The sequence below is a fragment of the Aptenodytes forsteri genome, unplaced genomic scaffold (genome assembly GCF_000699145.1).
Source record: "Aptenodytes forsteri isolate BGI_AS27 unplaced genomic scaffold, ASM69914v1 Scaffold96, whole genome shotgun sequence".
Taxonomy (NCBI): domain Eukaryota; kingdom Metazoa; phylum Chordata; class Aves; order Sphenisciformes; family Spheniscidae; genus Aptenodytes; species Aptenodytes forsteri.
The window spans coordinates 3903316-3930200 of NW_008795029.1; the positions used below are offsets into that span (position 1 = coordinate 3903316).

General features: G+C 37.1%; 1 protein-coding gene across 2 annotated transcripts; it reads left to right on the forward strand.

The window, feature by feature from the left end:
* The first annotated feature begins 648 nt into the window (after positions 1-648).
* Positions 649-22708, forward strand: CDC16 (cell division cycle 16). Of its 2 annotated transcripts, none has more exons than XM_019471231.1 (16): positions 649-741; positions 1253-1291; positions 2103-2243; positions 4639-4878; positions 5534-5628; positions 6282-6415; positions 8120-8199; positions 9797-9846; positions 10549-10622; positions 12929-13054; positions 13803-13955; positions 14566-14629; positions 16391-16452; positions 18821-18956; positions 19878-19968; positions 21109-22708. In XM_019471231.1, the coding sequence occupies exons 4-16, from the start codon at positions 4860-4862 to the stop codon at positions 21372-21374; spliced, it is 1350 nt and encodes a 449-aa protein (XP_019326776.1). In that variant the 5' UTR covers positions 649-741; positions 1253-1291; positions 2103-2243; positions 4639-4859; the 3' UTR covers positions 21375-22708. The 2 variants fall into 2 exon arrangements, with proteins under 2 accessions (XP_019326776.1, XP_019326775.1); XM_019471230.1 differs by having other exon boundaries at positions 4719-4878.
* Positions 22709-26885: the final 4177 nt, after the last annotated feature.

A 26885-nucleotide genomic window follows, 5' to 3' on the forward strand; every position in this document is an offset into this window, starting at 1 on the left:
ATAGGATTCACTGTTGCTCAGGGTGACAAGTAGAATGCATGTTTACAGAGTGAGTTGATGCTGGTAGCCCATGTCTGCATACAACCATGGTCCATTTACACCTCTGAAAATGATTCTAGGGGCTTGATCCCGCAAAAGCTTTGGTTGCCAATAAAGTAGGAGAGTACTAAGCTGTGCTTCTGCAATCGTACCTTCAAGCTGCAGAAGTCTAATGCTTTCACTTTCACTGTTGTTAGGTTCCCACTGATCTTTTTTGAGAGAGACAATTCTGGGTTGTTTTTTTCTGCCCTGTGTTCAAGGGCAGGGAAACCTACAACTGCTGCTTTTTTTAGATCTGTATCACTGTTGTCTCCCTCTCATGACATACCTCTAGTACGAAATTCTTTGTATTTACTGTCCAGTGCATTATCTCATGTCTTTAAAGTTAAAATCTGATTATTTTTTCATTTTAATCTCTCACTGATACATATTACAAGTTGTGCGTGTGTGTATATATATATATAAAAATAAAACTTTGTAACTCAGTAGGATGCTGGAATAGGGGAAAAATACTTTTCTAGCGAAGCAAAAGTGAATATTCTGTATGAAAGTGTTTAAAGATACATTATAAATTAATGGTTTATAATTTGTTCTTTTATTTTAGAGGAACCACAAGATATCTACTGGTTGGCCCAATGTCTTTACCTAACAGCTCAGTATCATAGGGCAGCACATGCCCTTCGATCGCGTAAGTTGGATAAGGTAAGTCACTTTAGTCAAAAACTACTGTTATTCCACTTTTAAACCTCTGCTGCTAACCACAGTGACTTCTTCACCATCAGAGGATAAGGTTTACGGGAAAAGTAATTAAAAAACCTGCATGATGTAGTTTATCTGAACCAAGTATAGCCCTGTGTTCAATCGGCCAGATTCAAACTGTTGTCCCCAGATAGGGTCACAGAAAGAGAAAGGGGTCCAAGGATGTAACTGCAGCAGGTATGGGAAGGTGGAGTGTCACTTCAGGTGCAGTTGTTTAAATTGTCCTTCCACTCTGCTAGTGAGTGGTGAAGGCAAGAGTGAAGTAAGCGTCCTTTGAGAGTTTAATAGTAGAGAAAGCGTTACAGACTTAGTCATTTTGGTCAGGAAAGATTTTTGGAGGTGAAGGGGATGAAGCCGCCATACAGCTGAAAAAGGAGAGAGCGAAATGGAGTCTAGCAGTGTAAGTACACATGCTCTCTCTTTATAACTAATATGTATGAAACTTCTCTTTCAGTTATATGAAGCATGTCGCTACCTTGCAGCTAGATGTCATGTGAGTACGCATTTTAACCTCCATTGGAAACAAACCAAACTAAGTAAAAGATGCATCTCGGGAAGATTAGGTACCTGACAGGCAATGTCAATGTCTATGTTCATTGGAATAACAGGTTTAAATTTTGTGAGAGTTGATTTCATTCTTTAACCTTCAGTATGGTCACTGGAGTATCCATTGTGGTACTATTCTGAAGAAATCCAACCAACCTTTTTTTCCAGGAAAGAAAATACTCCTCTAATATTTTGTGGGGAAAGAATGTGAACCGTTTTTGTCTCATGTCTTCATGTTTACATTTTTAATTGGTTGGTTGTAGTCTGACCAGAGGAGATGTGATTTATGGTTGTATAAATATAGTTCGCAGCTTTATACTTCTGTATAAAATGTGATACATAAATAGTAAAATGCAGTGCTTTCACCGGAAAACTGAATCAATTGGTAGGTTAAATATAGAAATTTGAAATAGAATAATGTGCTGCTTATAGAATAAGATCATTGTATTTTATTAAAACGTGTGTTAACTATTTTTAGAAGCGTATCTGCTTCTGTGATTGCATAATGCTGAATAATAGATTTTTCTGTAGGTGTTAATTTTATAATTTTTTGCGTATTATAGATGACTAGTAAAATAGTTGGCTGCAATTGTAAAATGACATATGTCCAAATAAGAATATGCATGCATGAAAAACCTGCTGATAAGCACTGGTTGTTACAGTCTGTGCCTTTGAAATGTGGCACTGTGTTTATTGGTGCTTTACGTACAGATGTTTCAATGCCCAACCTTGTTTTTTACATGCACATGTTTGGCTAGTATGCTGCAAAAGAACATCAGCAGGCCCTGGATATTCTTGATATGGAAGAGCCAATCAACAAAAGACTTTTTGAAAAGTACTTGAAGGATGAAAGTGGACTGAAAGACTCCACCACAGACTGGGAGATGTCACAATCCTCTGTAAGTGACGTTTTTTAAACAAATATTTTTATAACTGAGAAAAAAATGTGTGAAGTCAGAAAGTGATTTTACAGCTATATGAATCTGAAACTGTGTGTTTAAGCTTTCTTTTTTGGATAACGTAATTTTCAAAAGTGCTGAATTGTTCTCCTTTCAGTCAGAAGTCGTGTTAGCTTGCCTGTATGAGAATAACTTGGGTTGCAAAAATGAGGAGTGCTTTTCAACAACTTCCTGTAAATTATTTGCAGACACTTTGCAGGAAGTTAATGATCTAGCATTGGTTTTTAGAGTCTTTTAGCTCTATGCTGCAATTTCAGTCTTGATAATGTAAACTAACACTTCTGTCAATTGGGCTGCAGGTTCTGAGATAACAAAGCAAGTTTTCTTCTTCTCCAGATATTTTTAATGAAGTATTTCCTTAATCGTTCAGGTGTTCAGTGGGACATTTTTTGCTCATACTTGAAAATTATGTGACGTGAAGGTGTTGCAGAGGCTCACAAAATCAAATTAGGCAGGTGATAGATTAAAAAATAAACTTTATTTAAACCAAAATTGTTTAGCAGAAAACTGACTAGAAATGAGGCGTCAACACTCCGACAACATCAGTAAACCACAGGTTCATGATGGTGTACGAGGAATTAATACTGCATAGCTGGCTTTAGAAATGAGGGTCCAAAATGTGCCCAATCACTCACCTATAAGATGAGGCCTCTCAACCTCCCGGAGTTTACTTGGGCGGCATCCCGACCCAAGGGGAGAGTGTCCGACTGCAGACCCGCTGCTCCGAGGAGGACCAGCTCCACTTGCCCTCCGGTGGGGCTCCATTTATACCCTAGTTGAATCTGATCTGTGGTCAGTTCTAACTGGCTGAGGGCCTTGACTTTCTTACTCCTTGCCCAAGGTGTATATGTGACCATAATTACTGGCACAAAGAGTGTACGTGACGGTCAGCCCTCACCACTGTGAGGGCACGAAAAGTAAGGACACAGTGGTCTTAATGCCCCCAGTCCTTATCAGGGCGGGTGCACATGCCACAGAAGGTGAAGTTTTTGAAGCCCAGTTTTTGAAGCATACAGTTAAAAGGAACCAGTACCACATGTAGGCTGAAGAGCCTGTGAAGAGTCTTTACTTTCAGTTACGAATTGAAGTTTATTAGCTGAAACTACAGTGAAAGTGATTGACAGATGGCATTTTCCCTGTAAGACTGAAGTAGCAAAATGGGTTAAATCATCGATGTGAACTGATTTCGTATGCTGGTATTAATGGGCTTAAGGGAGAAGTGGATTAGACTGAGTTACTGTGGTGCGCCTTAATGGGAACATTTAAGGTACCACTGCAAGCAAAGGAAGAAGTCCTCAGCTTTGTTCTTGCTCCCTTGCTCCCTGTTTCATGGTACTCTGGCCCAAGTGTTTGGGTGGCTGATTATTGGACTGAATTGGGAAACTGTTTCAGCTGAAAAATAACCCAGCCAAAAAACTTGACTTCCATCAGTCCTTACCTTCACAAATGCTTGTGATAGTGTAGTTCACTAATGCAAGGATGGGTTTGGTTTGCCAAAGGAGAGAACTACTGAAGTGGGTACTGCTACAAAAAATTTTAAATCAAACTCTTCTCTGGGAATGTAGCTTTTTCAAACTTAATTTGATTAGTTTGCACAGACGCTAGTTCTAGAGTAAGAATGACTGGTCTCTGAGCTGGTAATAATATTAGCACTTTAGCAGCCCCCTGGGGTTTATTAGTTGTTAATACAGCTATACTGTTTCTAGTGCGTGGACTCCTGAGAGAGTTGGTCTGTCTGGTTAGTCTGATGATACAGATACCTAACGTGTGAACTTGGTCTCCAAGTACCTTGCTGACGCTTCTGTTGCCTTCTGACTGAATTGAACACCCATCTATGGAGTTTTGAAAGAATATGTTAGTTATTAGACTAACATGCACAACTTTAACTATGGTGATAATGATCTTTCATTTCTGAAACATCTATGTTTTGGGTTGAAAAGAAGGATATATTTTTCTGCTCAAAGTAGTTGAGTCCATTGATTTGGCCTTTTTCATCTCTACTGCGGTCATTCTTGTCTTGCATGAAATACGTGGTTTAATAGTCAGCAAAAGAAGTGAATTGCCTTTGGAAGTGACGATTTCCCTGTGTTGACTATGAAGGGAATTTAGTATAAATAGCTTACAACTCAGTATCAGAGAGCTGGATGCTGGAAGTAGGAAAGATAAACTCTATCCTCCCTCTACTTACTTCAAGCATGTGTTCGTTTGGCAGTAGATAACCTGACAGAGCATTCATTTCATTTTTTTTTTTTAAGCTAGTAGAGACAATATTTTATTTAAAGACAGCACTAGAAAACCGGGTTCCATCATACATGAAATGCTTTTTACTTTTCAGGGAGCCCATTTGATTTGTGCTCAAAACCAAATTGCAAACATTGATTCAGTCTTTGACCTCCAGCCCTGCTTTTCCACCAGATCAAGAGCTCTATATGCCTTTTGCGAGGGAAGATCTATGATGCTTTGGATAATAGAACCCTAGCAACATACAGCTACAAAGAGGCCTTGAAGCTTGATGTTTACTGCTTTGAAGCATTTGATCTTTTAACATCGCACCATATGCTGACGGCACAAGAAGGTCTGGATAGCAGTGTTTCTCAAATACAAGTAAAATTTAGCTGTTTTCTCAACATGCCTTTTCCCTGGGTAAAAATTAAAGCAATACCACAAGTAACAGACTTTAAAATGTTAAGAATAGAAAAATGTATGAAATGAGTGAAAGTTATAATCTGCTCAAATTTACATTTGAACTTTATTTTTCAGTCTTGCGGTGCTAAGAATTAAAAGCAACAAAGTAACCCAGCTGTCCTGTTTGTTAGCTCCGGAAGCTCCCATGCTCTTTGCCCAGCCTAAACAATGTTTTTCCTGTGTTCTCAACTTCACAGGCTTTGAATCCACGAAACCCTACTGGTGGTTGCTTACTTCATAGTAGTCATTGCTTAATATAGCATTCTGAGTGATAAAATTTGACATGTAGAGTAAATAAAAATAGTGGTGTGTTATGTCATCTTTGTTAAATTTTATTTAAAAGTGTAGAAGGAAAAACTAAGAATTCAATCATTAATTTCCATAATTAGTAGTATCATTTGGTTTAGTGTATCTGTGCTGTTATCATCCTTGTAGTTTTGGGATGAGCATCATTAAATTCTTTGTATCTCTAAGTTCTTAAAATGTTGGATCTTGCCGTTTCTTCTGTAATATGACCACTTCAAATTTTTTTTTAATTCACATAGAAAAAGAACTTCTTGAATCTCTACCTCTTAGTAGACAATGTACAGAAGAAGAACAAGAACTGCTTCACTTTTTATTTGAGAATAAATTGAAAAAGGTAAACCCCCAAACTGACTAAAAAGCTGGATAATTGATTGAAAGTCTTGACTTCAGATGTAAATTTTCTTGGATTCCATTTATTCTGAACATTGGAATAAATAAGGGCTTTGTAGTTTTGGATATTTTAAAATTTATGATGCAGTAGATACCACTTTATGTTATGGGTGTAATAGTTTTGTGTAAACTTATTTTCTGGTGTGGTGACAACTTGAAATTCTGATTTTATTTTTTTTTTTTAGCTTTATTCCTTGACAAACTTCTAGGTGGGGAAAAAGAACACTAATTATATAGGCAAAATGTCAGTTACCTGAAAATACTAGGATATAGCAACGTTATTCTAGACTAGTTTTTCCAAAGATCATGTGAGAGCACTGAGAAGAGCCCACTATATATTGCTCAGTATTCATTTCTGCAGGCTACACGTAAGATACTGACACTGGCAAGCATCTTTCATGTTCTAAATGAGCTTTTAAGTACATTATAAAGAACCATTTTACCAAATATGTGTTTTATGGACTTTCAGTTTAAAACTAAGAATTTTAAGGAGCTTAATGCTTCTTAAACATTCTTTTAGAACTCAAAATATTAATACTTATGTCATCTGATTTTAGATTGGTTGTTGTTTCACATGTTGTTTCTTTTGTCTTTCAGTATAATAAACCCAGTGAAACGCTGATTCCTGAATCAGTAGATGGTCTTCAGGAAAACCTGGATGTGGTAGTATCCTTAGCTGAAAGACATTATTATAACTGTGATTTCAAAATGTGTTACAAGCTTACTTCGGTGTAAGTATACAAAGCAACTGTGAGGGTTTTTTTCTCATATGGTGTAGTATAATAATTATGCCTGGACTTAGAGTGAATATCATTGTTCAGTGCATTGACATACATAACAATTTGATACAAAGTTTCAGGTATTTAAAAAGTGTACTTTGTGTCTGGGAAGACACATTATTTTTATGATATGTAGCAGAAATATCCAAAGCAAAACACCAGTCAGTCGGCACTGTGCTGCACTGCCCTTCATCCATCCTCTTCCTTACTCTGGTATCTTCAGTTTTGTGTGTTCTTTACCTACTTCTTGTCTGGCCTTCAGAACAAACAGGTTTGGATCAGTTGGTTAGTTAGGAAGTGTGATTACTCTGGCTGATTAAAAGTTGTATTAATTTTGATGTGCCAAGTATTGCATCTCAGTTGTTAGGTAGCCCGGGCATACACTGCTGCTGAGTTGTCAGATGGGTCAGAACAACAACATGGATTGTTTCTCAGCCACTGTAAATGTGAACACATGATTGTGGAGCTATTTTTTCTGCTGGCCTGACAACTGCCTTTTTAAGAAAACTATATCTTTGTGTATGTATGGCATAGACTCCGAATATATCAGTGGTATAAAATAGAAGGGTTTTTGTTTCGTGGTGGGTTTTTTTTTATAGTACAGCTTTTTCTTAGCTGAAGCAAGCCATCACTGTAGAATATCCCATGGAACCCAGTACAGGCAAGATTTTCGGGAAGGCTGTGGAGAATGCTGACAGTTATGGTGAATTTAAACATCTGAGTAAAATCATGATCCTGTTGAAATGAATTACTCCAATTACTATTGCATCTTTGTTTCTGAAACTTAATTGCCACATCTTGTCTAGCAGAAAGTGGCAGGAGTAAATGTCTCCTAAGGAGGAGACTATCACAGATGCTAGAGCTCGGAAATGAGAGTCTGAGAACTCCATATAACTTCAAAGTTTTAGACTCTCTTCAAGAGACCATTTAATGTACTTGTTTATATGTTCTTTTATGCTTTTCATTTGAAATAATTTGAGCTATTTTAAAATGTCAGCTAAACCTTTAACTATTTCAAGGTGTACTTCTCAGAGAATTGAGTCATAATGTTGTACTTCTGATTTAAAAGATTCTGTGACTAGATTTCAAGACATCTTTTTTTGCTCTTAGTTTACCAAATGCCAGTGCTTACAGAAAGGACACATGCCTACAAGCCATGTCCTACATGCAGTCTGTTGTGTGTGAGACTATCTTCCATTTCTAAATGCCACAGGAAATAAAAATTTAAAACTGAGCTAAATTTGTTTTCTGAGGCATACTGCTTAATGTTAAGCTCAGAAAGCTGGGGACTATTGCTTGAAAGTTGCTGTCAAACGTATGGAAAAGATGAACAGAAATGTTGTTGCTTGCTGTTTGCTGGTTAAATTTGAAGTGACTTGCAAACAAACATGCATTGTATTCTGTTTTTCTAATTGTATATTTAGCTTGCGAGAATTTTCTGTTATCCTCTTCTGTTAAGCTAAATTAATATTTATTTTTCTGGTCTTAAGATAGCCTTTATTATGCTGTTAATAGTTACCTTCTAGTCACAAATAGTTCTCCAGTGCCTAAAGTGGTAATTAACTGGAACATTACACACTGTAAAAGCCCCTTGCTTATAACACATTAAAATTTTTGAAATGTGCATTGCAGATTTTTTTTATTTATTTTTTTTAGAGTGATGGAAAAAGATCCTTTCCATGCAAATTGTTTACCTGTGCATATAGGGACACTCGTGGAGCTTAATAAAGCAACTGGTAAGAAACACAACATTTAATGAGTCAAAAGAAGATTGTAAAGCTTCAATTTTAAAAAAGAATTAAGGATGCCAAGAAACCCCCTTATAGAATTTATTATACTTAATACATAAAATACATATATCTTTCCTCCTACCTGCAGTTTCAAGAAAACAGTGGTAACTGGAAAAGAAGGGAGTTTCAGAGCTGACAGCGGTGGGGCGGGCAGTAGTTGCAAAGAGTCTTTATTCGTTCATGATCATGAGTGTCACTGTCTTATAGCCACTGGGCTACGTAGCCAGAAAGTTAGGGAGCTGCACTGCTTCATTTCTCGTTTGATTTCTGTTTTGAGGTGATATTTCTAGAGTATCTGGGTGTACTTTTTCTGCTCAACAACAAAATAAAATATATTAATTTAAACTAGGAGGAACTCTTCAGCAGTGTGTATGCTTAGGTAGACGTGTTTTTTCCATATTAGAAAAAATTCTAGACTCTCCTTGCCTTTGCTGTTGTGAAGGCCACTTTTTAGTTCAAACAAGTTAATAATCATGCAGCACCTTTGTTGGAATTACAAGAATAGCTTACTTGCAGCTGGCATGGCTTTTTCTCATTTCAGACTGCATATAAAAATCCAAAGCAAGTGAGGAGCTTGAATGTCTTTAAAACCAATTGGAAAATAGAATAAGGAGCTCATATGATTTGCAGTCTCTCAAAGGACGGTGCATTGTATGTACGCAAATAGGTCATTAGGTGTACTAGTACTTCTCAATGTTTACTAAATGTACTTTTCAGTTACTTTACAGTTAACTACATCTGAAAATGTGGCCAGTACTCTGATTTTTCCTTCTAAGTCTGCCTTGAGAAGCATTTTGTAAATAAGTTGATATTTTGTAAGCCAGTTTTCATATTTAATTCTTATGAAGCCAAGAATTGATGCAAAGTACTCCAGGACAAACTCATCAATTTAAGAGCACTGTACTCTGAAGAAATAGAAATTTTATGTACTGTAATGCTGTTTCTTTTGAAATTGCATAGGCAATAGAATTGTTATCCTGTATTTGATTACTTCTGCTGTTACTAGAAAATCCATAGTAAGTTATGTTAATAACTAGGATTATTATTTTATTAGAAAAGTAATCACTTAAATTATTATATCATTTTGAATACTTCTATTTGCTTTTTGTCCTATTTACAGTATATTAATGCACAGGACTCTACTTTGAAATTGATCTAGCCAACATGTTATACCTTTTAGGTGTAGGAAGGTCAATAGTGTTTTACCTTGATGGGATACATTCAAGTGTAATACTACAGGCATTTATTTTAATGTATGTTAATGACCTAAGTTGTTGCAGAATTCTTAAGGGGTGGGATGTACAGCTGCTTATGTGCTGTGAAGACTTATGGGTTGGTTGGGGTTTTTTTTAGTTAATTGCAAAACTAAATCTATTTGGAGGCAGTTTGAAGCATTACCACTAAACAGCAAACATTTTTGTTCACTTGTGCATTAATAATGTTCAACGTTCTGGATATTTTGTATAGAAAGCTAAAGGGCTTGAAACATCTTAATGTTTTAGCATGTTTTAATTTTATTTTCTTGTTTCTTCCCATTATGTAGAGCTTTTCTATCTTTCTCACAAACTGGTGGACTTGTACCCAAATAATCCTGTAAGTTGTTCTAAGCCTTCATTACCAGGTAGTTTTTTCTAGGTGAAAGCACATAAAGGTTGTAATGTAATAGTCAGTTTGAGCAACAGAATTCAAAATCTGTTTCTGGATGGAGCTAGTAAAAATGGTTCACTCCTTTTATTCTCTACGCATTGTAATTTCCTTATACCGAGGTTCTTTTTATAAAACAAAGTACCTGTAAAATATATTCAATGTGAGGTATTCACTTTGAATAATAATTTAAAACAAATGCTACAGTAATAAATGTCTATGCCTCTCTGGGCAACCTTTTCCAATGTTTGATCACCTTCATAGTGAAAATTATTTTCCTTTTACTCAGTCTGAATTTCCCATGTTGCAATTTGTACCCATTGCCTCCCATCCTATCACTGCACCTCTGAGAAGAGTCTGGCTCTGTCTTCTGTATTCCCTACCATTAGATAACTGAAGACAGCAATAGGCTTTCCACTTAGCTCTCTCTTCATGAGGCTGAACAAACCCACTTAGAGACGTACATGCCTGCAGCAGTTCTATCTTGTCTGTAATATCAAATAATTTGAAAAGCTGACTGTGATTTCGGTGAAAATGTTCCTAACTTCTCTAATTATAATCCGTTCCTCTGTTTTGGATCACCTATGGTGATGTTTCACTAAAATCAGTGTGATATATCTAATAATACTCTATTTTGATTTTGATGTGTAGGTGTCATGGTTTGCAGTAGGATGCTACTATCTCATGGTGGGCCACAAAAATGAACATGCCAGAAGGTATCTCAGGTAATTTTTTTTTTCCGGTTTTCCTTGGTGAATCTGTTGCTCACTTGCTAAATAAGTATTTAATGTCCACGATTGTTTGTAAGCTCATAAAGTAAACAGAAGCCTTGGTAAGCTGGTTACTCCTAAAATATTCCTTTTGTTGACACCTTTTTTGGTATAGCCATTTAGACCTCAACCTTCTAGATACTTTAAAAATGACATACAGACTTATGTGGAATCTCTTTTGGCAGTCACCTTCCTGTTATGGGCCGGTGTAGTCCCTGCATTCGCTCGTGCTGCCAAGCTAACTACAGCTTAGGCTATCAAGCCTCGGTTCTTAGCTTAAGGACACTCAGGCATTCTCCCAGGTTCAGGTTTCATATCTTAAAGGGAGGAGTTAGACAGAAAATTCTGACATCTGGCTGTCTAGTTCTTTCTTTGTACAAGCAGCCTTGGACTTTTTAGGTTGGTCAGTCAGTCCAATGCTCTTCCCTGCAGGTCTTCTGTATCTGTATTGATTATCAGCACTGGGGGCAGAACCTTGCTGTGAAGCAGGGCATTTGTTTTGATGCTGTAAGCTTGAACTGAGAAGGCTTACATTAACCTTTAAGGCTTTCATTTTTCTTCTTGAGACCTTTATAGACAACATATGTAAAGGTGGGTTAGTAATTGTTTAAATGCCTGGTTATTATGAGTAAATTATTTAAATTCCTGACAAGTACCAGTGTGAAATTCTTCAGGAAGCTGTCCTGAGTGACATAGGTGGTTTTGGTGGTGAAATAAAGAATATCTTTATCAAATCTGCAAGCATCCCTAGCCAGGAAGGGTCTATGGATGTGTTGGGGTGGGGGGGGGGGGGGGGGGAATAATCAGAATTCAGGGTAGTTCTGGCAAGGAGGAAAAAAGGTCTGGTAAAAGTGAAATAGCAACAAGATGCCCAAATTTTCTGGAGCAGAATGATAGTGTACAACTACAAGGCTAGAGACAACTGTGGGCTAGGCAGTAGTTTTTAGAAAAGTATCTGGAGATACCATGGATAAAAACACAAGCTCCCATATCATTGTTTTGGAGTCACAGGACGTCATGCTGGAGCATGCTGAAAAGGGTAAAAGGCACAGCTGGGCAGTGCCTGGTAGCATGTAAGGGGAGTATCATTCTGGCTGCCCCAGAAGGAGCTATCTACGTCCTTCAGATCTTGCAAAAGGGCTTCCCTCATCTCAGCACCAATTAGGAAAACATTTGTGATAGAACGTAATCCATCTTTTATAACAATGACAAAGCTGTATTGTAATGCGTCGCTGTTGACAAGTCAACATCTGTGGAGAACTCAAGACGGATGTGAGGCATTTGAATTGAATTCAAGAGAAGGCAGTAAACAAGCATTCTGGAGAAGGTGGCCAATGAGGAAAGTTTTTGAAGCGATTGAAGCCGTAGGATGTAGGGTGGGAAGATGCAAATGTTCACATATGTAAAGTTTTGTCCCAGGAGACAGAGAACAAACTGTTCTCTAGGGTCTGTGATGAGAAATAACGAGTTTAACTGTGACAAACAAAATTTAGATTAAATGTCAGGAAAAAACGAAGCATTTAAGGACAGTTAAGCAATAGAATAGATTACTTGTGAAACACGTAGGATCTCCATGTCAGAAGCTTTTAAGAAAAGATTGGGCACATCAGTCATGAGCTGTTTAGTTATGAATGCCCTTGCCTTCAGGCTGAGAAAATAACCTACAGAGCTTTCTAATGTTCCTGTCAAGTCCGTCTTTCTGTAAAGACTCCAGGTTGCAGTCTTCAGCTCAGGACTTGAGTGACATTTTGTATACTTCTCTGATGCACGGCAACTGTCTGCGATGTGACAAATACTCTTGTCTTCGTTAAGGCTAGTACAATTATATGGCAAAATTTCAATACACAGTTTAATCTAAGTGTTCATTTGGTATTTTCATATCCTGCTTGTGAAACTTACATTTACTAGAATATATTTATTTTGAAATGTATAGCTAGAATTTTGTAATACATTGAGTCACTACTAATGTTTTCTGTTCACCCATTATATCATTGTTTATGCTTAGTAATATCAAATAATTCCTGCTGTCCATGAACAGCAGCAGAAATAATACAATGAATTCTTGAAAATGTGTCATACTTTTAAGTGCTAAATAGTTTGTTGAAGTTTTTAAAATTAACTTTGTTTACCAATGGTCATTACAGAAGATTATCTTAATAGATACCGAACTATGTGGCATAGCATTGCTATGTAAGTAGTCATCTGAAGCCGATGAAATTTAATTTCAGATGTGTTTGCTTGTGACTTGCTCTTGTTTTTAGCAAAGCTACTACACTTGAGAGAACCTACGGACCTGCATGGATAGCATATGGACATTCATTTGCAGTTGAGAGTGAGCATGACCAAGCAATGGCTGCATACTTCACAGCTGCACAGCTCATGAAAGGGTATGTCAAAAATGTCATATTTAGAAAAATTAAAATTAATCCATAAATAGTGTAGAATATTGACCTATATCCCTTTAAACAGTAGGAATATATTTGCAACAATTATCTGGTAGAGAACAAAGGAGAAAAAAAAACAAATTTCATCATCTGCATTTCACTGCATTATTTGTGATTACTGTTGTGATTTTGTAAGTTCTAAAGTCAAGATTTATATTTAGGTAATCTATGTTCTACCTGAAAGTCCTCTGAAATTTTTGAATCATGTTTGTCGTACCAGGTCATAAACTGCTGTATAGTAATATCTTGAACAGCTGTTTCATGCTGTGGAGAAGGTTGTAAAATGAGTAGTGGACTAATCATGTCATATTGCATATAGAAGTGTTGTATTTGATTGTAGTTATTGGTAAATGTGATCCCTTTAATTATTACTACTTCCATATTCCATTTGTAAATGAAATGTAAGAAGGAAACTAGGGGAAAAAAAAAAACAACTCAGAACTAACTTAAGCACTGAGAAAATGTAATTCCAGAGCAAGTTACAATTATGTATTGGAGTTCAAATTCTTGTCAATAACTAACAAAGATGTAAAATCTTTTAAACTGCCCTTTAGGTTAATAGTCCATTTAAATCAGCTTTTACTTGGATGTACATAAACATGTGCACACACAGTTGGCATTTCTTTATAGCTTGCGACGCCATTCCTGATAAATGCATGTTTGTTTTTTTGTGGTTTGTTTTCTTTTTTAGGTGTCATTTGCCGATGCTCTATATCGGACTGGAATATGGTTTGACCAACAACTCAAAATTAGCTGAAAGGTTTTTCAGCCAAGCTTTAAGTATTGCACCTGAAGATCCTTTTGTTATGCATGAAGTTGGAGTAGTTGCATTTCAAAATGGAGAGTAAGCTTGCAAAATAGGATTAAATACAATCTTAAACATGGACTATTCTGAAGTGTAATGTGCCAATATATATACTGAAGTACTTACATTGAACTGTAGTTTCTTTTGGTTCTAGTTTACATGGTGTTTACCCTAAACCCTTGCTTTCTACATTGTTCTTCGTTGTTTAAGATTGAACGAGGAAAGCGTTTAATGCTTGAGGAACATGCAGAGATCAATTATTATCTTGTGTGTGCCTGTCATTGGGTAGTTGCATGCCTTGAAAAGGCATCTGTCTGCACACACAAGTGCACACATGCTATAAAGTTTTGTACAGCAAAACATTTTGTCAGCTCAGGAGGTTCCAAATATATTCTCAAAAAACCCTAACAGATATAAGAACTATTTAGTGAATATTCTTGGTTTGCTTCTGATTTTTTAACTTTGTCTTGTTAGCTCTTAGAGCACATGCAAAATATAGCCAAACGTAAATTACTGTTTTTTGACATTATTTCGTCATTGAGTGAAATTAGATGTAAAGAACTGTTCCTTGTAATACCATTTTCTCATACTGCTAATGAAAACTCTTCACTAATTTACTTTTCTTTCCTCCCACCCCCTCAATTCTTAGCTGGAAAACTGCAGAAAAGTGGTTTCTTGATGCACTGGAAAAAATCAAAGCTATTGGAAATGAGGTATTTTTCCTAATAACATGCATGATCATAAATCTGTAAAACTCCAGGAAATTCGGTAATATCTTGTGACAAAATATGCTGTGCTTATTTTAAGATTGAAGCAGTACAATATAAATTTGACTTTAAAACTTGGGCCATCTACTTGTCATTGAGTATGCTGGGTTTTTAGAAGACAATTATCACACATTATCTTCAGGGCTACAGGAAAAGGCAAAAAGTATGTTTCTATGTGAAATTAAAAGAAAAGAAGCATTGGCTGGAGAGTGGAATCCAGGTCTCGTTCTCAGTCCTGGGTCTTAGTAGACCAATGGTTCTTGACCTGAGGGTGGAACTGGGTACACGTGTGAAGATGCTTTCTGCCACCTTAAGTGTTAGCCATTTCTTGAATGACTTCCACTTTTGTTTGGACATAATCCTGTAGGTATGGATTTGTTTTCTTTCTACCAGATAGAGCCACTGTATGGGAATGGGCCCAGGGATGCTTAACTAACTTCCTGAAAGTAATCAAAATAATCACTGGCCAAAAGTTTGTCAGGAAATGTGCTTGTAGTTCAGGCACTTTTGTGAATCAAAAATCCACCAGTACAACCCTGATTCCTCAAATCCTGGAACACACAAATGAGTTCATACCTATCGGTAGTACCGTTTATTTTATTTGTGTGTTGTTATCTTGTCTAAAGAAACACATTGTACTTGAGTAACTTAAGAGGCCTTAATGAAAGCAGTACCACCTTGTGACAGGCTTCTTGTGAATTTTCTCAATTTTTAGCTTAAATTTAGTTAGAGGACACCACCTCATGCTACTATAACTGTTAATAAAGCATCTCCTACCAAGATAATGAAACTGCTTCTAGAGCACAATAAGCCTTCTATAAAGTGGAAAGTGCCGAAAAAACTATAATCTTCATGTGGACAAGGCACACGTTTACTAAAACAAACTGCACAGATAATAATTGATATGCTCACCAATATAAATAGGGTTGTTCTGTTGTAGTTAAAGCTGTTTTGTTGTTCATGTGAATGCTACAAACTTTGTAGATCAGGCTTAAATTTATGCATATGCCTACATTCTTTTTTGTGTGGCATTTTTCTTGTTTATTGAGAAGAACTAAATATCAACGTATCTATAAACACACAACTGGAAATTTAGAATTAGAGTGGGAAACACCTAAAATACCTAGAGATACAGAGATACTCTTGCATTGTTATAAATCGCAAATTCATAACACAATCCAGTCCAAATGGGTTTTAATTTCAGCAAAAAGTGTTTTAAGGATTTTGTTGTCTTCTGTGTGACAAGATTGACACAGATTGTCTTCTGTGTGCCTCGTAAACGAGCTAATTTATTTAAAGCACATGAAGTTAGACTATGGAGAAGACAATAAAAAGACCTTCAGTATTTATGATTATTTTACAAACGCCTAACTTGAGGGGTCTTCAGTGCTCCTAGGCTGAGAGACTTGATGTGATTTTTAGTTAAGTAGAAAACAAATTTTGTTTGGTTTGCATCCAAGTTTCACTATCACTGACCCTGTAAAGAAATTTAATTGGGTTTGGGGAACAGAAAAAATAGAAAAATGAGTTATTGAATGAATGTTTTGAGCTTAAATATGTGTTTTGAAAAGAATTGAAAATGCTTGTGATTTTTCTTGGTCATGAATTAATTGCCTTGTTAATTGTATGTTGTTTTTTTTAAAGTAGACAAAATTCAGTTACAATCTGGGAAGCTGCAGTTATTTGAATTGTTGCATTATTTTGCAGGTAACAGTTGATAAGTGGGAGCCTTTATTGAACAACTTAGGACATGTCTGCAGAAAACTCAAGTAAGCAGAGAGTACTGGAGCTACGTTTATCTGGAATACTACACAAATGTGTTTTCTCTAGGCCTACTTTTCATTTATATCAAGATTACGTATCACATGAGAGCAGTGTAGAAGCACCTTTTAACAACAAGATTCCCTAAATCAGCTTGTGAACGTAAATACATTAATTGCCCCTTATATCCCGTTTACTACACACAAGTTAAAGTACTTAATGTAAAAGCCTTTCCTTAACTATTGATTGTTATTAGAGATCTGGTCGTAGACTCTTAGATTCTTGTATGGGTGTGAATTCTAACTGGCTACTGTCCCAGTCCTGACAAACTTGAATATGTCCACTGATTTAATTAACACAAAGGTGGTTTTGTGCCAATTAATTGCTTGGATCAGTGCTTATGTTTGTGGTGGTTTTTTTTTATTGAAGAGAAATACTCAGTGACATTAACATAGCAATAAAGTATTACTTTATGGTTTTTGAGAACAGGACTATTTCACATTTCATTTCATATTTCCGTTCTAGGAAGAGAAAAAGAAAGTACAAAGTACATATGCAAGCTTTAACAGGTTTAACATAGAGAAATGTTTTCTCATTAATTACCTTAATCTGATTTTAACCAGTGTTTTCTTTTGTTTAATCAGTGCCATATCTTTTTTTTTTTTTTAGTGTCATGGTTTTATTTCTCCAATTGGTGTATACTATAATTTTTGTTTCAGAGCTGCTAATGGGAATGTGACTATGGTGGATATAAGTTGTACTTCCGCTTTGGTAGTAATTGCTTTGTGCTTGAATTGCCAATTAGTCTTCATTTTCTTTATGAAATACAGATGTATAATAGTTACCCCTTCTGCCAAGATCAAACAAAAGGCACTGCTTCTGGAATCTATTAATGAGTATAATTGCAGGTTTTTTTCAAATACTTGTTTCATTTATAATTCCTTTTGTCTTTTTTAATTTCTACAATAAGTTTTACTTATTACCAAGTAATTAAGTACTAAGTTACTAACTTAACTGCTTACATCACACTTAGGACAACTTGCACTGTATTATTTGTTTGGGTTCAGAAAGCCAACCTAATGTATTTCTACATCCTTGTAAACCATCTTTGAAGAAAATCAAGTTGAGAATTTAGGCAGCTGTACATGTGCTTTGACAACATAAAAAATTCTGTAATAACTAATTTGCTAGTGTTTGTAATACATGATATCGCTATCATGAAAAAACTTACTGGATATATGTCTACTCACTAGCATTATGTGGTTGAAATTTGAAAGCAGCGTATTAAAATATAGTGGTAGTTAATTGGACAGGTAAATACTATGAGTGAAAATAAACTTCAAATCATGTGAAAGTTTTGTGCAGCGAGAAAACAGTTGCATAATTTTTCTGCCTCAATTGTTACTTAATGCCTTCTAACAATTTCGTGTGTTGCTGTTTGCATAATTTCATTATAACTATAGACATTAAAATTGCTTCTGAATAGACAATTGCTATCTTTATTTTTAACAACTTGGTACTAGGATGCCAAATGTAACCATTTAATTTTTCAGAGTAATGCCATAATGTACACTTAATCCTTGTTTTATACAATAACAAATGCAATAAGCAGTCTAATTAATGGATAATTTTCAAAGAAAGGGTGGCTGGTATTTGAAAGAAATTATGGATATGTGTAACTCTTCTGATAGAGACGGTAGCAAAATGGAAGTAACAAAAGTACCAGTGTATGTAGCACTTAAGGGTTGTGAAATTTCTGCCCAGAGAGCTTTTTTCACTTTGAACAATGAGTGATTTAGTCTCGTATTGCTCCTTCGCTCCCCTGGGGAGGAAAATGAAAGCAACAGAAAGCAAGCTAATGTTACAATGAACAGCGTTAAACATCTAAAGCAATTTACCATACCACATTGCTAAGATGATCTCCAAATGGGGCCTAGCTGTAGGCAGCTGTTGTCTACGTAAGGGGAACACTGATTTCTCAGTTACGTTGAGGAAGAAAATTGTCAATATCCATGAGTCTTTTGTGCATTCTATTATGTTCAGAGTATGAAGCAATAATTTTTAAGTTCTTGCAGGATTGCATGCTACTGAGCTAAGCAAAATCGCATTGCTAAGATGATCTCCAAATGGGGCCTAGCTGTAGGCAGCTGTTGTCTACGTAAGGGGAACACTGATTTCTCAGTTACGTTGAGGAAGAAAATTGTCAATATCCATGAGTCTTTTGTGCATTCTATTATGTTCAGAGTATGAAGCAATAATTTTTAAGTTCTTGCAGGATTGCATGCTACTGAGCTAAGCAAAATACCGATATACTACTATAAAAACACCTTTCACCCCGAAGCTTACTAATAGACCTTCTGTACTTAACCCTAACAGGAAATACGAAGAAGCACTGGAATACCATCGCCAGGCTCTAGTACTAATTCCTCAAAATGCTTCTACTTACTCTGCCATTGGCTACATACATAGTCTAATGGGCAATTTTGAAAGCGCAATCGACTATTTTCATACGGTATGTAACTGCCTTAAATTGAAGTGCCGGCCACAGATTCTGTTATTTACTGTTTCAGTCTGGTTTGGTTTTAGAACAGAGAACCAGCACTTTATCCAGCCTCCAAATCAGTGTCTATTTTGTAATCTTAAAATTTTTTTGAAAAGTCTTCCTAAGTTTTCTATTGATTCGGTAAAAAATGGCCACTTTGTGAAACTTAGTAGTTGAATTCTTCTTTGTTATAAATTAATTGAATTTCATAATTGTCATACACATTTTATGTACATAAACTTCTCATGCAGCTGAAATGATTTAAAATACTTCCAGCCTATGCCTTGAAGTAGAAATTTTACAGTAAGTGCAACATTTAAAGATACGCTATTTCCTGTTGTCTCAGATTTATCTTTATTATATGATACTTGTGTATTATTATTGCAGGACAGTTTTGGTGATTTCACGTTTTCATAGAGTAACAGTGAATTTTCCTCCGTTGAATTTTCAGCATTCGAGTTGATTGGCCTGAATTTAGCTGCAGTTCTATTTACCTAGAAGCTTGTATTACGTATGTTTAGTTGTAATTACTTCAAGCATATCTCAATCTATTTTGTTATAGATTGTAGCTTAGCTATACAAAATTAACTTCCTCACAGATTTTATAATCATTATTTTAGTAGTATGTTATACTTCATGATTTGTGAACAATTCTCTGTCTGTGTACATACCCTTTTCTGGTTTTGTTTTTGTGCTTTGCTTGCTTCCTACTTCAGCCAGTTCATATGACAGTATTATTTTGGTTGTGCAATGTTTGGCTTTTACAGTGAAGACTACGCTCTGGTAGCACTGTTGAGCAACAAAACAACAAACTCAGAACCACCATGGACTTAAGATGTAAATGGTTTTATTTGCTACTGAATACTTTTCACTGTTGTTTTTTTTTAATAGGCCCTTGGTCTTAGGAGGGATGACACATTTTCAGTCACAATGCTTGGACATTGCATAGAAATGTATATTGGTGATTCTGAAGCCTACATTGGTAAGTCTTTCACTTACGTGACTCTTAAGTCATCGAGTGCTTTGAGAGGAGTCTTATTCTTACACCAAGAAAGACTGTCTACCATTACCTGGTTAACTTACAAAGTAGAGTATGTTTTTGTTTATTTGGTTTTTTGTTGTTTGTTTGTTTTTTAAATGGCTAAATGAGTCAGAACTTACCAGCAATTGCAGATGACCACTGTTTTTTGTAAGCATCATGACAGTAAATTCTTACCAGTAGAAAGAAAGGAAACACTTCGCCATTGGAGGTGGTGATGGTTCCCTTTTATAGAAATACTGATTTGTGGCAGCTTAGAAACCAAAGGGAATGGGGAAAAAATAAAATAGAAATACGGAGTTAGAAAATCAGAGGACTTGATTTCAGCTAATGCTGCTGCAGAGGTGTGTGCAAGGCATTTTCACCATGTCACAACTCTGCTCTGTGGAGACAGGATAAATTCTTCTGCCTCCAAAAATAGAGCTTTACATATGGTAAAAAAAAAAAAGTGCTTCATAACGGTAATGCATTATATTGCCATAGTTTGAAAAATTCTGTGAAAGCTTTCTGCCCAAAAAAACCCTTTATAGCGACGTATTTCTGCTTCATTGAACTTACTGATTTATCTGTAATGAACACAGTTGATGTCCTGTCAAGCATGTTAATGAAGCTGAAGCCAGTAAAAGCCATCTGTGTGCTCTATTGCTTTTCCTGCAGATTTTTCGCACAATTGAAGCAGATGTTTCTTCTCAATATTGTCTTGCTCCATATGTAGTCAGTTAACACATCTGGAAGAACCATGCAGCTGTGTGATATGCATTAATGCAAACCATGCTGTGGGTAACTTAAACAACAAAAAAAGCCTCTTAAAGAATTGGGAAGGGAATTGGCAATTACTTCTAATAACAGACTTTTGAATCTGAATTGTACTTCTCATATTGTGCTTTTTTCAAAGAGGAGGCTGCTGTATTTTTTCAGAACAACTCTATTCAACTTCAGTCATTAAGCAGCAACAGCTCCTGGTTGATCTGAAAGCAGAGTATCATAGTAGTTTCTGGATGATAGTTTCTTTGAGATGCATTTTTTTGGGGCCAGAGGGGAGCGTTTACTTGGAATAAACTAATGGTTTGACTGTTTTCCTAGGAACAGAGATCAAAGACAAATTAAGATGTTATGACTTTGATGTACACACAATGAAGACATTAAAGAACATAATTTCACCTCCCTGGGATTTCAGAGAATTCGACATAGAAAGACAAACTCTGGATGAAAGTGGCATAGTAACATTAGAGACGTCACATCAAAGGAAAAGTACAGATACCAGTCGCCCATTGGAAGAAACGTTTGAGATTGAAATGAATGAAAGTGATATGATGTTAGAAACATCAATGTCAGACCATAGTACGTGACCATAAACGCTGGTAGAGAGCTCATTTTGTCCAAGTGTAATATGTTTGTTTTAGCATTTTTGTTATGGTGTTATAATTTCAAGAATTTGCTATTTTTATATGAATTCAAACTACTACTCTACTTAACACCGGAGAAATAATGCTTGCCTTAAGGATGATTAAAAAGTATACATGATGGACTATTTCTACAAAATTAATCATACATGATGAAGTAAAAAATAAAATCACTTTTTTTTTAAAAACTGTTTACTGATCCATGTGTCTGCCATTAGTAAGACTGTGAAAGTTTAAAAGTAGTACTTTACATGGAACCATTAACAATGTTGTTAAATTGAATAGCCAGTCTAATATAGTAGCATTGTGGCTTCTGAGTTTTCATCCTGTCTGTGAGGAATGCTTTCTTAGTAAATAGACCAAAAAAAATCCATGAAGTTTTACACTTACTACTTTATAAACATGTATTCCTTTAAGGAGCAATTTCAGTGGTTTTCCATCATTTGACTCTAATTTGGCATACATTAAATTGATGACAAAGCATGTTACTTTGTTATACTTTCTCCTAGTTATTAATTTCACTTCTTTATCATTCTATATTGTATTACTGAAAGATCATTTAAGAACTGCTTTCGGTAAGCTGACTAAACAAACTTGAATGGCATAAACATTAAGATAAATCAGTCTTACCTGCAATTAGAGTTACAATAAAGTTGCAAGCCACAGTGTACTACTGTAGGGACCGCAGTCATTCTCTTGACACATAGTTGTTTTGTCAATGCAAAGGATTAACTGAATAATACACACACAATGTTTTTACAAGTCTCTAAAGTGTGGTATTTTTATGTCATTGGTTCACTGAAAAATGAAGAAGTAAAGCGTATGCCTCTGAAACAGAAGCAGTGATTTCTCCATCCTCTAAACAGGACAGGTCTGTTTGCCTTCTTAGCATGAATGCTGAACGTATTTTGTGTAAATTTTTCCCTTCCCTTCTCTTCTTGCCTTTTCCACATGTCACTGTGTGGGGCTTAAAATTAAAAACTTAATGCTACAGCCTGTCATAATATTTTCTTCTGTGACTTCCATCTAAGTTTGGGCATTTAATGTTTAGGATAGATTTCCTGAAGTTTAGCAGTCCAGACTTTAGTGTGAAGTACTTCAGAACTCAAGAACTAGCAATTTTTCTGTAGACAAAGATTTTTCATGAAATACAAAAATTATTTTTGTTGTAGTCAGCTAAATAAAATCATTGGTCTAAAATGTAATTTCTACACTCTATCTCAGTACATTTGTGTTAATATTTAAACATGTATTTTCAATTATACTTGTAGCATAAAACATATATGTTTGATTATTGTGATATAATTTTCATCCACTTCATTGGGGTAAGGTATAAAAAAAAACCTGACATGCTAGTGCGATTCATTAAGTATTTCCTATACCTTTTTTTGGCACTTCACGTAACTAAGAGGAGACAAGGCCTGAATCCAAGTACCCGTATTAAAACCTTGCTGTCATTTTTGCTTTCCTGCAGTCCATCTGTCTTGATTAACGGTCCTCTTAAAGTAAACATTGTCTGTCTTAAAGTTTAATTTTGCCAATGAATGGATATCAAAGGATGGGCTGATACTGTAAACTTCTGAGTGATTTTTTTATTTTGTATAGAGTTTTGCATAAAGTGGAAATTATAAACTACTACTACGCATCCCACTACATCTGTCTCATGGCTCTTTGAGTTCTCAGTGGCCAGGTTCTGAATCCTAAGGAATGTACACTTAGTAGAGACGGCTACTTGGAAGAAATTGATAGGTGGGAAGGCCTTCATTTATCTGAGGATTCTCACTAGCCAATCTGAGATACCTGTTAGTGAATCAAAATGCTAATTTTCCTTTTTCCTCTGTTTTGCCATGTTGTTTGCTTGCTGCGCTGCTCAGACGGACTTTTCTGCTGTGACTGATTATCTTCGTTCTTTGGCTTTTTTCCTAATAGTGCTCTCATGAATCCCCATCTGCATCAGGGAGACTTCATTGCTTCAATGCAGGCCGCATACATAGTTTGAATCCAGGGTATTGGCTGTTTTGTACATGTCTGTGCATTACTGAACATGGATTCAAGTTCTAGACACACCCGCACTTTAAAAGTCAAGGGTATGGAGCGAGGAAAAGCTAGGGGGAGAGTCTGTGTTTTAACAGCAATTCTACACGCTCTCACTGTTCAAACCTGGTTGGGTCCAGGAGATCCCCTTGCTCTCCTGTGAATACCAACGCGGTATTGTAGAGAAGTCAGGTTCTGTCCCAGTGACAGCGGGAATTGTTCGGTGGCTCCACAGAGGGACTTATAGATGCCTAAGTTACCATTCCATACATTAGAATGTATGGATTGGAGTATGTGTCCAGTGCAGAATTCAATACCCATCCCATATGTTCTTAGATATTAGAAAGTAAGGTGAACGAAAATGTTTTACTTCCTAGTTCTAAAGCGCTTCACCCAAAGTTGCATGTTCTCCTGAAAAATGTGGGATGAGCCATGAGTCTCAAGTGGAAAAGTCTTTATCCAAGCAGAGTGTGGGGAAAAAAGAATCACTCAGGAAGCGTACGCACCTCCTCTCCAGCTGCCAGGTCTCTTTCCTTCAGTGTGGCTGGCTAAAAAGCTCATACAGAGGGCTTGCTTTTCTTTTGGTATCTGGTAGTTTGTGTGTGGTTCAGGTGACTTCTTATGTTTGAGGTAAACTGGAGATTTTTCCTGGGCACGCTAGAAGACTCTGGCTAGTTAAGACTCTACAAGGAGTGTGTCTCAACAGCCACCGTGTTAGGCAAGTCTCATCCGTTAAAGGATCTTTTTGGTAGTTATTTTTACATCTGTGCTTATGTATCCTGAATGATTGTAACCAAGAAGACCATCTCATGGATAAAGTGACAGCAAAGGCTTGTTGCTGTACACAGAGCAGCCAGAAGGCTATTGCCAACAGATTCTCAAAGAGCCGAACTCCTTTTTCTCTATAACCTTTTTTTTTAATCCAGCATAAATAAATGTAGTTTTCTAGTAAGACATCGTGGCAATTTCTACATGGAAGTTGGCAAACAAGTCTTCTAGCAAATCAGGCCTTTTGTCTAATGTCAGGCATGGATATAAGCCTTGGGTTGTTTCCTTTTTCCTATGTTACTACTATTTCCATTGAAAAAATAGTTTAAAAGATTGATAAAAGTTATTATTTCTTCCTGCACTCTCCAGTTATGATCTGATGGTATGTCAGCTCTGATGACAATACTGGTTTATAGTATTCCTGCCCTGCCCATAGCAATCTACGTACCCCTGTGCTACTTACTCAGTTGTGGTAATATCAATGTTTGTGGTTATGTTGTGAATCAAACCAGGGAACTGGTCCAGCATTTAAAAATCTTGTCTCTATCTGATCAGTTCTCCAGTTCAAAGACAGCAAACCGCTGCTGTGTTAGTGTCATCAGTGGGGCAGAGTGGTAGGAGTGGGAAGAAACGGGTGGAATAGCGAGAATGGGTGTTGCTATAAAGGCAGCATATCATGACACTGTGCCTTGGCAGGTATCTGCTGGAGGTTTTTTGGCTGGCTGCTGCTGGCCTTCATTGGCATTAAAAGTTACCTAGAAAGAAACGTATGCAAAGTGTCCTAGATTGTGAATGACTTTTCCTGGACGTCAGAGGAATTCTTGATATGACTTGGCTCGGCTCCCAGCCCTTTAGGCAGCTACAGTTAGGTTAGAGCTTGTGAGCTGGTTGATGATGTGCGTCTCAGACAGGACTTTAGGAAAAGTTTCTCTCTCCTCCTTTCTCTTCTGTTCAATCTTTTGATCTGCTCTCGTTCTGCCCAAATCCTTGTCTTTGCACCAGCAGCTCCTGCTGTGCCCTAGTCTTCCGCACTTCCCAGCACTCGTCCTGCTCCAGTCCTGCTCTTGCCTGGACTCTGCTTCCTAGATAGTGCTTGGTGCCTTTCTCGGTTATTCTGATATTCTGATTTTCACCCTGGCTCTAGTTAAATTGAGTATTGTCCTTGTCCTCATGAGGTCTTTGGTTATTAATTTTTGTCTGACTTGACTTCAGGTTTTTGACTTTTGCTTCAAGTCATTGGCTTTGGCCATTGGATACAAGGGTCCAAGCACTTCATCAGGTTGAATAGCTTATCCACATGTCCCCAGAAGAGACATCCTCACTCTGCCACATAACCTGATCTCTTGCAAGGATCAGTCTTGTCCCAGAGTGGGGCGACCTGGCTGTTGCCTTAAAGGTGTTCAGAATAGGTTTCAGAGTTTCCTTGGCCAATGTCACCTGCTTTTATTATTCTGCATCAAATCATGTATTTCCTTTGTGTTGTGGACAGCTGTTTGAGGACCAACAATGCAGCAGCATCTCAAGATTTGCAATGACCCTGTGTATTCTGCTTAAATTGCAGGCACTTTTGCTCATTCTGTCCAGTTTCAGTAGCTCCAGAGGAGTCCATTGGTATACCCATGACATGTGCCCTTACTTAGGAGTTTGCTGCCTCTGTCAACAAGCCTAGGAGAAGTAGTCCAAGATATCGCAACTCACACAGGAATTTCAAGAAACTTTTTGGATCTAGACATTGCAAAATTTGTTGATTGCAATCTAGGACTGAATAAGCCTTGATGTCATTAATGGGTCAGTACTTACTTCCAGACCAGCCACCTGGAAGACCAGTTTCCCCTGGGAGGTCTCAATTCAGGGACACCTTGCAGGTGAGAGCTTATTCTGAAGCTATATTGCTATGTTGCTATATTGCTATATTGTTCTTGTTGTTATTCTGCTCATTACTGGTGACCTCCCCAGGGACTTGCCACTGCCAGAGACCAGCCTGCAGCACTGTCTGACTCTACAACCACTCGTACGTCCTTATTTGATACGTTTCTCTTATCCATTAAGACAAATCAGATGCCAAGCATCTTACCAATATTTGACAAAAGCTGTTGGGGTTGATGCAGAAGACCACAGGATGTGAGGCTCTGTAGGAGGAAAAGCAGCAGCTGAAATTTGGGGAGCCAGTCAGAAAGGCAAGGAGACATCAGCCAGAACTCTCAAGCCTACTGCATGGCCTGGGAAACTGAGGCTGGTGGTGCATTGCCTGGGTGCAGGCACTGCTCTTCTAGGTTGACAAGATATTCCCCGCAGGCACAAGGCTCGTGAGCTGATGCAAGTTAATGGGTAATGGCCTCTTTTCCCTTTTCCCACCCTGTTTTCTCCCCAGGACCTGGCTAGGCTCTGCATCCCAAGGTGCTGGGTGACACGTCCCCGAGGTGGCTGTGACCATCCTGCCGTACGAGGCAGAGGCAAGGCCATGGCAGAGGGGGGCCTGAGCCAGGCCTCTGCAGCCAGGGGTACCAGGCATCCATGGGTCTAGGTCGGGGCCACCAAAGGAGGGAAATGGACAAATTTCTCTGTCCTCCCCTGCCCACCAGCACAGTGGGGGCCCCCTGGGGTTCCTGAAAGTGTCTCTCCCCGCCATCAGGGAGGCTGGGGATGGGGACGGGG